The 12425-nt window shown below is 48.3% G+C and overlaps 1 protein-coding gene across 1 annotated transcript in view; it reads left to right on the forward strand.

Moving 5' to 3' along the window:
- TTI1 (TELO2 interacting protein 1) overlaps positions 1 to 11049 on the forward strand; it is a 45718-nt gene extending 34669 nt beyond the window's left edge. Inside the window, exon 8 of the mRNA XM_040447084.1 lies at positions 10314 to 11049. Within this exon, the coding sequence (XP_040303018.1) occupies positions 10314 to 10497 (184 nt within the window). The 3' untranslated portion in view covers positions 10498 to 11049. The remainder of the gene's footprint in view (positions 1 to 10313) is intronic.
- The last annotated feature ends 1376 nt before the right edge of the window (positions 11050 to 12425 follow it).

Below are 12425 nucleotides of genomic sequence, written 5' to 3' on the forward strand. Positions count from 1 at the left end.
ACTCCTGCCCCTCTGTATTCCCCACACAGCGAGCACTGACACCCGCCGCCCACTCATGGGAGAAGGGAAGGCTGTTGTGTTTGTTGCCAGGGCCCAAGGGGAAACCCTATAGCCAGAGGGTAACAGAAACGCAGTAAAAACCAGAGCTGTCCACAGATGCCCCAATGCCCCGGCTTCCTTGGAGCTGGTGAGTTTCCGACGCGGGGTGGATGACCAGCTTCATTTGGAAGTGGCCCCTCTGTCTGACACGGCTGGTGAGGAAACAAGTGAGGGCCGGTGGCTGCTCTGAAAGGAGGTAGGTGAGCAGCTGTGTTAGGGGGGATAAGAATTTTCCTTCTGCTGTACCCTTCTAGGTTCTTTGGCTGGTCTGATAATTGATACAGGACAGATTAGTGGGAGATAAACACTTTTTTTTTTTAATTTCATATATAAGGGAGCCTTATAAAAATATGAGACCCAGGGTCACATGGGGCAGTTGAGGCTTCCTTGCCATCCTGAGGAATGGTCTAGGGGCCGGGGCTTCACAAGGGGAGGGAGCAGGGTGATCCACAGGACCTAAGATCAGGTGTTTGGTAATTAGATGTTTGCCCTGCCATACACCTAGGTTATTCTTATGAAAAGTTATCTCTGGTAATAGTTCTTTTTCTGGGTCAGGCTCCCTATTCAAATTTTTTTAGGTAGTTAATGGAGAAGTAAAAGTTTTTCTTGAATCTGCTGGGTCTTGATTCCCTTCGATCTCAAGTCAGTTCACACACCAAAGTGGCACATTTTGGGGCATCCTTCTCTGTTCCCCTTCACATGTCTGTGAGTCCATCGGGTCGGGGCTGGGGCCTCTGAGGGGCGGCCTCCCTAGCGTTGGCATGGAGACAAACTCAGCAGTTCCGTGAAAGTTCCTCTTTGTGTGCATTACGGTTGGCTTTTTCCTCCCTCCTGTTTGCTTTTCCTGGCTCCAAAGGATGACCAAGCCTGTGTTTGCTTTTTTAATTTGTCATATTAAATAGAGCCTTTGTGGCAGGCTTTTACATCCAGGCTGTAAACTCTAGAAATGGAAATTGATCAGGGGGTGGTTGATATAACCAAGGCTGTAAATGCTAAGAACAGAAACGCCATTCCAGTTTAATGCTTTTATCTAGCGAATGTGCCTTGTAAGGAGGGGCATAAATCTTGCAACTTGGGGGAGGGGCGGGGGTAGGGGTACGGTAGAACCTCACTGTATATTACCACTAGGTGTCACTGTTAACTGGCTATGCAAGAGAAATGCCAGCTCCCCCCAGTCCATTTGGTTAAATAACTTCAATGGGTAACTACAAGTGAGCAAATCCTATTTGGGGTGTCGGAGAAGGGGTCAGCCTACCCACAGTTGTAAACAGGGCAGTGTCCCTGAGGGTAAGTGTTAGATTACAGATAACAGGTCTGTGTCAGCCATGCCCCCGCCTCCACCATGGCAGAGGCAGACTCAACTGATTTAAATTCTCGAGTAGCCCCAGAAGCCTCTGAGATCTCTCCCAGCATGCAGTGGGCCTCCACAGTTCTGTGCCTCCCTGACCATGGAGCTTTTCCTTCCCATACATGAAAGGAATCTGAGATGAGAGCACATACCCCAAATTTCTGTGTTTTTCCTTAAAGCCTGTACATGCTGTCAGCCTGATTCAACTCAACTCCGTTAAAACCACACTCTTTGGGCTTCTCTCTGAGCGTCCTCTGAGGCTCCCTGTCTTTTGCGGGGAGGACTCAAATCATCCAATAAGCCTTCCACCCTGGGGCTAAAAGGAACAATACCTGTTCTGAAAAAGATGAAGAACAGAGCTTTTAGGCCACTTGGTCTCCACCCCCAGTCCTGCCTCTGCCTGCCAAGCGCAGGACCCAGGTGGGGATGCAGGGGGCTGGCAGGTAGTGACTGGCGGGTGCACCCTCTGATTGTACAGGAACTGAATGCTGTGGTCCTCGGTGTGGTGGTGGTCGGGGAGGGGGTACTGTGGGTGGGGGTCCCCTCCCAGCTTCCTCTGCATAGCCATTGTATATAAGGGCATGGGGCACCAGCCTTGGAGGTGGACAAACGTAGGTTCAGATCTTACTGACTCTGTGACTTTGAGCAAATGACTTCGTTTCCTTGTGCCTCATTTCCCTCCCCTGTAAACTAAGGGTGGTGATAACACCTTCCTCCCGGAGTCATTGTGCACACGAGTTACATTTATACGTGAGGGAGACCACTCAAGCCAGTTCAGTCATTCCACTGACCAGCTGAGGATCTGTTGCGTGCCAGGCAGTGTTCTAGGCACTGATAATAGAGGAGAGCATGAGAGAGGAGGCCTCTGCTTTCACAGGGCTTGTGTTCTGGAGGTATACTCGTGTATATACACACCTATGTGGGATATATATAAATACATTAGATGTATGATGCTTTACATGAGTTCCTGTACATTTGGGCATGGCGTTTCTTATAAGTCTGCTTCATCTTTACTGAACTCTGAAGAGAGTTTTTCACCCCAGAATGATCTTTTCATGTTAATTGTGCCACGTCCCCCTACCACCCTCTGTGTGAGAAGTCAGGACCAGGTTTCAAGGTTCATTTACTGGCTGACTTCCCTGCTTTCTTTCTAGCAGTAGGATCCCAGCCCATCAAAGAACCAGCCGGTGCCTTCAAACCCTGGACGAACACAGACTAGCACAGGCTCGTTCATTTCATCCCCGTCAGAGCCCAGCTCCTCTCTTTACCCACACTTGGGCCTATTATATTTGAACAGATCAGGAGCCACCGAGGTGATCCGTTAGTTGAGCTGAGCTTGAAATTAGCAGCTCATCCCCTTAAATGTTGTGGGCAGTTTGTTTGAGCTTGGGCTGCAGAGCTGTTGTCCCCTTGGGTTGCACCCAGCATGGAAATGAGGGCATTCCTGATATTTTTTCTTTTGACACTTGATTAATAGTTGACAAATCCAGACCCAAGTTGTTAGCTTTCCTATTATCCATCTTTTGACAGGCATTGCTGCGTTTCTTTTCCAGGCTCATTGTTCTAAAAATACACTCAGATCTGAAGCTGTTCACTGTGCATATATAGGCATGATTTCCTGGTGTCAAAGATAAGAGACATCTGCCATGCAGATTATAAACAAAGTGGGTTGCTGGGTTTCAGATCTGAAGGTGGGGACCTCCGTGCTACTTAAATCAAGTGCTGCGAATCCTTTCCCTGCTTCCTTGGTGTTGTCATGTGATTGATAATTTACCAGGGTCAACCATTTTACAACCCGGTGGGAAAGGCAAGTATGGGATGTGCCTGCGCGTGTGCACGCCAATCCTACTGGGTTGGGAGCCAGGATCACCTGCACAGAGTAGATTTCACATATCAGACTGCCTGGCAAACCGGAGGGTAGCCATTTCCTCACTTTGCAGCGTCCGTGGTCTGTCCCGAGCACATAAGAGGCTGGCGTGAATGTCATGATCTCAGTCTTGAGTAAAGTAGCCAGGAAGATGGCCTTGGTTATCTTATTATATGTGTGTTTATTCACAAGATTTTTTTTTATTAACGAGCCAAGTGTACCGTGTTGAAAGTTGAAAGATTGCAAAGGTGAATGCCGAGTTAGAGGGAGCCTCACGTTGCTGCTCGGTAGCAGTGGCACCGTGGACGAGTCACTTTACTTCTCCGAGCCTCTGCTCCCTCAACCTACGAGACTCGAGCAGGCATATCTGTTACCTTCCACCCGGTCACATTATTGCCAGGATTCAGTAAACTCGTGCATATTATATTTTTTAGCAGAGAATACCAGCTCATGGGAAAAAGTAAGTAGTGGTTGTTAGCATTATTTAAACTTCTTCCTGATTCCAAAAAAGACCTAGGCTATCTTATCAATTAAGTGTATGCAACGACAACAAAAAATAATAAAAGGAAAAACCCAAGGTGACGCCGGGGCCGAGGTTAACATAGAAAGCGCACACCTAGAGCTCAGCACCCTTGCTGGAGATGAGCCTTAAATGTGACTCTCCTGTCCCTAACAGACAGCAAGAGGGCAATGTATATGTTGTGCAACTTCCAGGCATCCCTGAAATAAGAAAAGAGGGAGAAGAGGGCTTTGTAGAAAAAGCACAGCTCTCCTTGGTCCTGAACCCTAAGAAAATTTCTCCATGGGTCATCTTAGAAGAACCCTGAGTACTGTTGTGACTAATATCTCTAACGCCCTTGCAGTGAATACACAAGTATACTTCCTAGAGCTGTTTCTTCCCCGCATCCATCAGCAGAGCCTGCTGGCTTAGCGCCAAAGCGTAGGTTCCAGGAAAACAGTCTGGGCGGGGGGAAGGGGGTGGGGGGGACAAAATAGGTAGGCTGCTACAAGATAGCTTTATCTTTCAGGGTTTGCACCTTTGTGGTGGGGGGTGGAGGGGGAGTGCTGAGGAGCAGGGAACACCGCATGTGGCCTGAGTCAGCCCCCTTGGCGCTCTGGCACGGGGCCGCTTTGAAATCTGCGCACCTAGCAGCGGCTTCGGCTTCGTAGCCAGGGGGATCCAGGCCTGCAGGGGGCCTGGAGGCAGGAGAGGCAGCCAGATGGAAGGGGCTGCTTTTAAATCCTGCCCCAGTGGGATTTAAACCCTTCTAGGTTCTGGCTTATTTTTGAATTGTCTGTAACAGATTGGTCCTCTCAGTGCCATATCTTTTTAAATATGCACAAAGCAATGGAGTCATTCCACTGCATTTATGATACTTTGTCTTGTGGTACTTTAGGGGTACGATTAGCACTGTAAGCTTCTACTGGTGTTTATGGTTTTAAATCCCGTCCCCATTGCATTTAAATATTTTTATTATCGGTCTCTGTGTGAGGATGCGAGATGGAGTTAGATCGATAGATGAATGGTTTTGAACAGGTAAGTATAGTTAAGTCTAACGAGTACATATAGCTGCAAAGGTAATTGGTAGTATTTATTTGGAGAGTAAATCGTTGCTCCAAGTCATAATCCTCCATTTCCAACATTTAGAAACAAAAAACGACCTCCTCGCAGGAGAAGATAGCTAAATTGAATAGCAAGAAAGGACAGGCTTGAAATACTGGTTAACCAATGAACCGAGACCCATTAGAGTAAATTACCGAGATAGAAACATCACCCCACTGCTTGCTGGCTAGGACACGTCGACACCCTGAGCATCCATTTGTTTAAAAGGAAACACACACAGCCTCATTTGTAGCATCAGCATGTACTGAGTCGTGGGAGAAGAGATGGCCAGAGAAGAAAAGAGTGTGGAGGTTCTGCCAGCGAGGGAATAGCAGGGAAGCTAGAATAACTTTGTGGGTGTGCCCACTTTCCGACGAGTGAGTTTATTTTCTGATTGCATTTAGTCATGGCTGTGTAGTGACAGCCTGTATCATGTTCCTAAGGAGACATCCCTGAATAACTTCTTTAGAAGCCCAAAATAAATAAATAAACAGATCACAAAGCCACAAGTTCTTTACCACTGGCACTTATGCAGACAGCTCATGAGAGCATTTTATAAATCCAGAAGGAGACAAGGAGCAGCAGATCCCTCAAGCAAGTAATTGACAGAGAAAGAATAGCCTGTCACCCAGGAGGGCTGGAAGCTCTGCATTTCAGTTACGGTTTATTTAGCTCTACTGGGCCTCGATTGGCTGGCGGTTTTCTAGAGCGTCTTTAGAGCAGACGTCGTCTAGACCGAGGGTACACCCTGTAATGTTTGCATCCGCAGCAGAAGGCTTTCTTTGGGGTTTTGCCACTGACCCGTTGCCCATGCTTGAGGACCACTGTGGACTGCTGGGGCTGGAAGGGGCCATAGAACCGATGTTACTCCGAGAAGCAGCTTGCCGTGCCCTCCTCGAGTCCTTCCCCAGCCCCACCCCACATGGGACGCCTCGTGTGGTCCTCTCCACAGTACACTATGGGCCTCTGTGATTAGTCCGTTCTCCCCACCCACATGGGGAGCCCTGAGGCCAGAGCCTTTGTCCATCTATCATTGTATCCCAAGCACCCAGCCCGGCGCCTGGGCTGGAGCAGGTGCTGGGAAACATTTGGCAAACCACAAGGAGATGGTCCCCAGCCCCTGCTGACCAGATTCTGGTAGCACATTGCTTATGTCCCCAGGCCACCTCGCCCCCTGCTTTGTCACCGGGAGCGGTCCGCTATTGATCATAAAGGAATGAGCCGCTTCTGTGGGTTTTGGTGTCTGGAGTTTATTAGGTACTTGCTGATGCCCGTCAATTGTAGATAGGGCTGGAGTGCGGGGAAATGGCTGCCTGCATGAAGCGAAATTCAATAAAACCGCATTTTAAGTGAAAAATCAGTATAAACACCAGGCTTCTTTGCCATGGAAACAGAGGTTGCTTAGAAACTGCCTAACGGCAAGTTCTAAATTTTTTAAAGTCAAGTTATCATTTAAGCTACACGGCCCTACAGGTTATTGAGAGATAATCACTCGCCTCAGGACACTCGGAGGCATGAGGCACAGCTGAGTGCCTCCCGAAACTCTGGGGACCAGATAATCTCTTGATAACTGTGCTCCCTGGAGCCACTGATTTGGGCCTAGGGGAAGGAGAAGGAAATTTTTGTTCAGGACTTAAATGGTGTACATATATTTTTTTTTAAGTGTTTCTCTTTGGGTTTGAGAAAACGTGGAGCTGGCCATTTGGCATGTTCAACAGCCATCTCTGCCACGTCTCACGATGTATTAGGAACATTTTCCGGGCAGTTGCCCCAATCTCGTCAAAGCAGAGGTCCTGTCTTTGTCTTCTGGCTTTGGATGACGCACAAGGGCTTTTATGGTCTTCAGCTTTGGGCTCTTCACTTTCTGGGAGCCCCTGTCCCCAGCTCAGGATGGGCAGGAACCAGCCCCAGGACAAGGTGGTACCAGAGTTGGAGCAAAGCTGGGCCACTGAGCTCTCAGACAAGACCTGCTGGATCTCCGCTCGGCTCCCAGGGCCTTAAAGTGAACAAGGTCCAGGTTCAGAATGTGTGTCGGTGTTTAGAGTTCAGCAGGCTGCATGTCTTTGGCCGAGCAAGCGCACAGCTACACCTGCCAGCACCTGGTTGCACAGCGTGGTATTCACTCCCAACCTCAGGCGCACAGAGGGCAAAGAACATTGCATTCGCTTCTTCCTGAAAATAACGGGCAAAATTAGAACACCATCGGCTGAGAACTGGGACCCCCACCAAGTCAGTAGGAAGGAAATTATGAGTGAAACAAAAGACAAATGTTTTGCCCTTTTCAGGGTGTCTGAGAAGGTTCTGTGGTGTGGCGGTGCTGCTAAGGTTGGTAGTGATAATTATTCCTTAGACACACGCATACTCTCTGGAAGGAACAGTGTTTTCATTGTATACTTCAAAGTGTTTTCCTGCCCCTCATCTCCCTTAGAGCCTCGAAACAAACCTGTGAGGAGGGTGGGGGTGGGGGCTGTGATCATCTTCCTTTGGAGAAAGAGGAAACTAACTTGCTCCAAGCCGCAGAGGCAGGAGAGGGCACTTGCATTGCTGCCTGCCATTCTGGGGAGTCCACCCATTTAATAGCTAAGGAAAGAGACTCCAAATAATTCTCCCAAGAATTTGGCTTTTACTCAGTAATAGAAAGTGAACTTCGTATGCACGTTTTCTTTGCCTCCCTGTTAGTATCTTATTTACGAGTTCTCACAGGGTTGGGTTAAGCATCTGACTTTGGCTCAGGTCACGATCTCATGGTTTGTGAGTTCGAGCCCCGTGTCAGGCTCCCTGCTGTCAATGCAGAACCCACTTCGGATCCTCTGTCCCCATCTCTGTCTCTGCCCCTGCCCCACTCATTCTCTTTCTCTCTCTCTCTCCAAATAAATAAATAAACTTTAAAAAAAAAAAAAAAAAAGGTGCACAGGGCAAAGAGAGTGGCTTCTTTCCTTTTCCTTTCCTGCCAGAGAATACAACATGCACATTTAGCATGTTAAAAAGGACTCAAAAGGGGCGCCTGGGTGGCGCAGTCGGTTAAGCGTCCGACTTCAGCCAGGTCACGATCTCGCAGTCCGTGAGTTTGAGCCCCGCGTCAGGCTCTGGGCTGATGGCTCGGAGCCTGGAGCCTGTTTCCGATTCTGTGTCTCCCTCTCTCTCTGCCCCTCCCCCGTTCATGCTCTGTCTCTCTCTGTGCCAAAAATAAATAATAAAAAAACGTTGGGAAAAAAAAAAAAAGGACTCAAAAAGAACATTGCAACGCTTTCATGCCATGTAAGTCAGAGCCGAGCTCTGACTGACGTGGGCTGGGCTGGGGCACCACTTCGCTGGGTACTGCCCGGATCAGAATACTCCTTCGTGTGCCATGCTGTAGCTTGAGAAATTGTTCTAGTCCTAGAAGGAGAAAAAAAATCACACAAAACCATTTGCATTCTGACAGTCTTTGGCACCAGGGAAACCTGTCAACTGTGTCACGTGTAAATAGAAATCAGCTTCCCATTTTTGGTGTGTTTTTTCATAATTTCCCTTGCCACTCTAATTATCAAAGATATTTTTGTTTTTAAACAAAAATTGTCTCCCACGCAGGCCCCATCTCCTTTCTGCGGAGAAGTGGAAACAGTGAATTGGAATATTCTAACCACTTCTCCAGCAACCACTGCTGAGATTATAAGCACAAGATTATCCTAAGTAAAGGAAACTTAAATTGTCTAGGCACAGACCAGGCCAAAAACATGTTCAAAGGGTCCCCTCCCACCTGCCTACCTTGCCTCCTTCGCAGGTGTCTATTAAACCCAAGGAAGAAAGCAAGACTGGCTTCCCCAAAGTAAAAGCCAGATCCCCTGAGGGCACGGTTTTTCAGATTAACAAAATTAAAAACAGGATTTAGCTCCACTTAAGTTCCCGTTTGATGCCCACCAGTATGGGAAAGGCTCCTAGGGATGGGCATCAAGAATAAAATGTGATCCATCAAATAGATACTATCTACCCTATGACTGGGTAGATAGGGATCGCATGGGCTAAACGCTGTGTAGGTCTGGATCTGTGTCTTCTCATTTAAACCTCAGCAAAACCCTGAGTGAAGTACATCCCCAATTTTTAGAAACAAGGCATTTTTAGAGACTGAGAGCAAGACAAGTTGAAAAATCTCCCACGGCCACATAGCAGTGGTGCCTACGATAACATGAATCCTATTGGTAATGTTCCCTAGTCCTTCCTTGGTGGTGAGCAGCTGGCCCCTCCTTTAGATCCTTTTATAGAATGTAATTTTCCAGAGAGATCTGTCATCTTAAGTCATTAGTGTGCAGTGTAATAGACCACTTAGCTAAATACAAGAACCTGTCGGGTGAAGTACTTGTTGAGAGCTTACCATGTGCCATCCCAGGTGCCCAGGGTACAGAGGTGAACCCAAGAGACATGGTCGTTGCCCTCAGGGGCTGTATTGTGAGGAAGGAAGATGGACAGTGAGTGCTGGGAAGGGTGTCCTGAAAGAGAAAAGGAGGGGGCAGCCACCTAAACAGAATGGTCCAGGAAGGTCATCTTCTCTGAGCATGTGCTCTGTGGACTGAGATGGGGAGGATGGCTAACGGAGCTGCCCAACTGAGGAGGACCTTCTCCTCCCTGAGGTTGAAAAGCCAGGACCTGAACCACTGCGTCAGCCAGGGGGATGAAATTTATACTTGGACTGCCCAGTGCGGTGGCCCTGGGCACATGGTTGATCATTCAGAAATGGGATATGAGGAGATAAGAGGCAAGGGTGTGGCCCCAGAGTTCAGCCCAAGTTGAAAAGCCTCACCCTTCGTGGGCATAGGGTGTTAGGTGGCCCTGGCTCCTTCAGCTCTGTCCCTGTCATGTGGAGGACACCAGTGCTCTGCCTCTAGACTGGCCTGGCTCTGTCCGTTCCTGCCTCAGGCAAATAACTGGGTCTGATCCCTTTATGAACATGTCCAGACTACCAAGAATCCTTGGCTCTTGGTGGCCAGAAGAGGCCAGCTACCTAGTTCAGCAGCAAGCTGGGGGGCCAAGGATGAGGACCCGGAGACTCAGGAGTGTGGGCTTGCCCTGTGAGCCTGAAATGAGGGGTGGGCCCTGTCAGTTTTCTTTGAAAACGTCTGCTTGACACCCCAGAACTTAACTGAATTCTTTGCCAAGAGCTTGTTTGATGTCAATATTGTTCTGCTCAGACTAATTACTTCTCTGTGTCAATGGTATGAAACTATACGCTTTGGGACCATCCTAATGGCCCTGTCTTATGAACTAAAGTGGGTTGCTGTGCTATTCGAAGGGATTTGATGTTATTACCAGTTTCATCTCAAATAGCCCAATAAGCAGCCTCTTCCGTAGAACACCGGCCTCTGTCCCTTCTCTCCCCTCCCTCGTGACCTCAGCCCACCATCCCTTCTGTCTCTCCACAGAGTTTTCCTCCACCTGATGAAGGTGGACCCGGACTCCACCTGGTTTCTCCTGAACGAACTTTACTGCCCGGAGCAGTTCACACCTCCCCACCCCAGCCTCCACCCTGTGCAGCTGCGGGGGACCACAGGACAGGGCAACCCCTATGCGGCCAATGTGCTCCGCCTGCTCCAGGAGCTTCAGTGACCCCACACACATACACCTGGATACAACAGCATCCCCTGTCCCCACATGCGGGGCCGACCCCACCCTGGCCCGAGGCGGTGGCACGGCAGCAGAGAAGACTCCGAAGGTGGATTAGACAGCCGATCGATTTATAAATTGATCGATCACACAACTGCTTAGAAATTGGATTGAAGGAAAGTAGCTGACTGTTATTTATATTTCATACATACCTGGTGTTTTCAAATGACATTGTCTGGCAGCTCTAAGGGCTTAACTCCTTCGCTTACCATCTCCAAGGCCCCAGCTGCCTCCTGGGCCGTCCCCGCCACATCCTCCCACATCGGAGAGCCTCAGGACAGGTGGCGGGGAGGGACTCTGCTGCGCACCGAGTGTGTCCCCCGGGCATCTGACGACCATGTGGAAGTACCACGCATCCAAGACTCTTCAGAGCACAGCCCTGCATCACAGACACGTGCACGTCCTCTCCTCAAACAATGAGCTGGAGCCAGCTCATTGTACCTAACCTGTTATTTGGAAGAAAATGGAATAAAGGCACCTCTTGGACGAACAGTATGATCAAGAGCTCACTTTAAAGTTTGTTATTTAAATTGGGTGATTTTTAAGAAATGCGTTTAAGTTCTTAAATGGTATTTAAGACCATTTCTTAAATGGTTTATACCAGAGCCCTGGTATAAAATCCAAGCAGCACAAAACAGAAACAGTGAAAAGTCAGTCTCCCCTCCTTATTTGCCAGACATCTGGTTTCCCTCTCCAAAGACAAACACTCTTTTTTTTTTTTTTTCCAACGTTTATTTATTTTTGGGACAGAGAGAGACAGAGCATGAACGGGGGAGGGGCAGAGAGAGAGGGAGACACACAATCGGAAACAGGCTCCAGGCTCTGAGCCATCAGCCCAGAGCCTGACGTGGGGCTCGAACTCACGGATCGCGAGATCGTGACCTGGCTGAAGTCGGACGCTCAACCGACTGCGCCACCCAGGCGCCCCAAAGACAAACACTCTTGACAATTTTTTGGATACCTGTTCAAGAAGAGATTGATTATTTTTTACTGTTTATTATGGATAATAGTATACAGCAAGCCCTGTGTACCCATAACCCTGTTGGACCAGTCACCAGCACACAGCCAGCCTTCTTTCATTGCTACCCTCACCCATTTACCTCCCCAGCCCATCCAGTCCCTGGAGTATTTTGAAGCACATCTCAGATGTCCTATCCAAACTTTTTTTTTTTTTTTTTAAGTTATTTTTGAGACAGAGACAGAGTGTAAGCAGGGGAGGGGCAGTGAGATGGGGAGAGAGAAAGGATCCCAACCAAGCAGGGTCTACACTGTCAGTGGACAGAGCCCGACGCCGGACACAAACTCACCAACCCTGAGATCATGACCTGAGCTGAAATCAAGAGTCGGATGCTTAACTGTCTGAGCCAGTTAGGCACCCCCAAACTTTTTTTTAAAACATAAACCCCAATAGCATCATCACACCTAAACGAATCAACAGTGACCCTTTCATGTTGTATGCAATTAGATGTTTACATTTCCCCAGTGCGTTGAATCAGGATCCAAATAAGGTATATACATTCCTGTTATCTGTATGTCCCTTCATAAATCCCTTTTATAGATCCCCTCTCCACCTCTCTTTTCTTTTCCCGCTAAGTTTCTGTTGAGGAAATAAGGTCATTTATCCTACAGCATTTCCCACAGTCTGGATTTACTGATTACATCCCCGTGGGGGTCATTTCACAGGCTTCTCCTGTCACCTGTATTTCCTGTAAATGGGAAGGCAGAACAGGAGGCGTGATCCGGTTTGATTGTTTTCATTTTTGTTTTTGGCAACACTCCTCCATAAGTGGGATTATTTACTTCCATCAGGAGGTGTATAATATCTGATCTCTTATGAGATTGGCAGTCACTGGTGATCCTCGCCTGGATCC

This window comes from Herpailurus yagouaroundi, unplaced genomic scaffold (genome assembly GCF_014898765.1).
Source record: "Herpailurus yagouaroundi ecotype Mexico unplaced genomic scaffold, PumYag 196, whole genome shotgun sequence".
NCBI classification, from domain to species: Eukaryota; Metazoa; Chordata; class Mammalia; order Carnivora; family Felidae; genus Herpailurus; species Herpailurus yagouaroundi.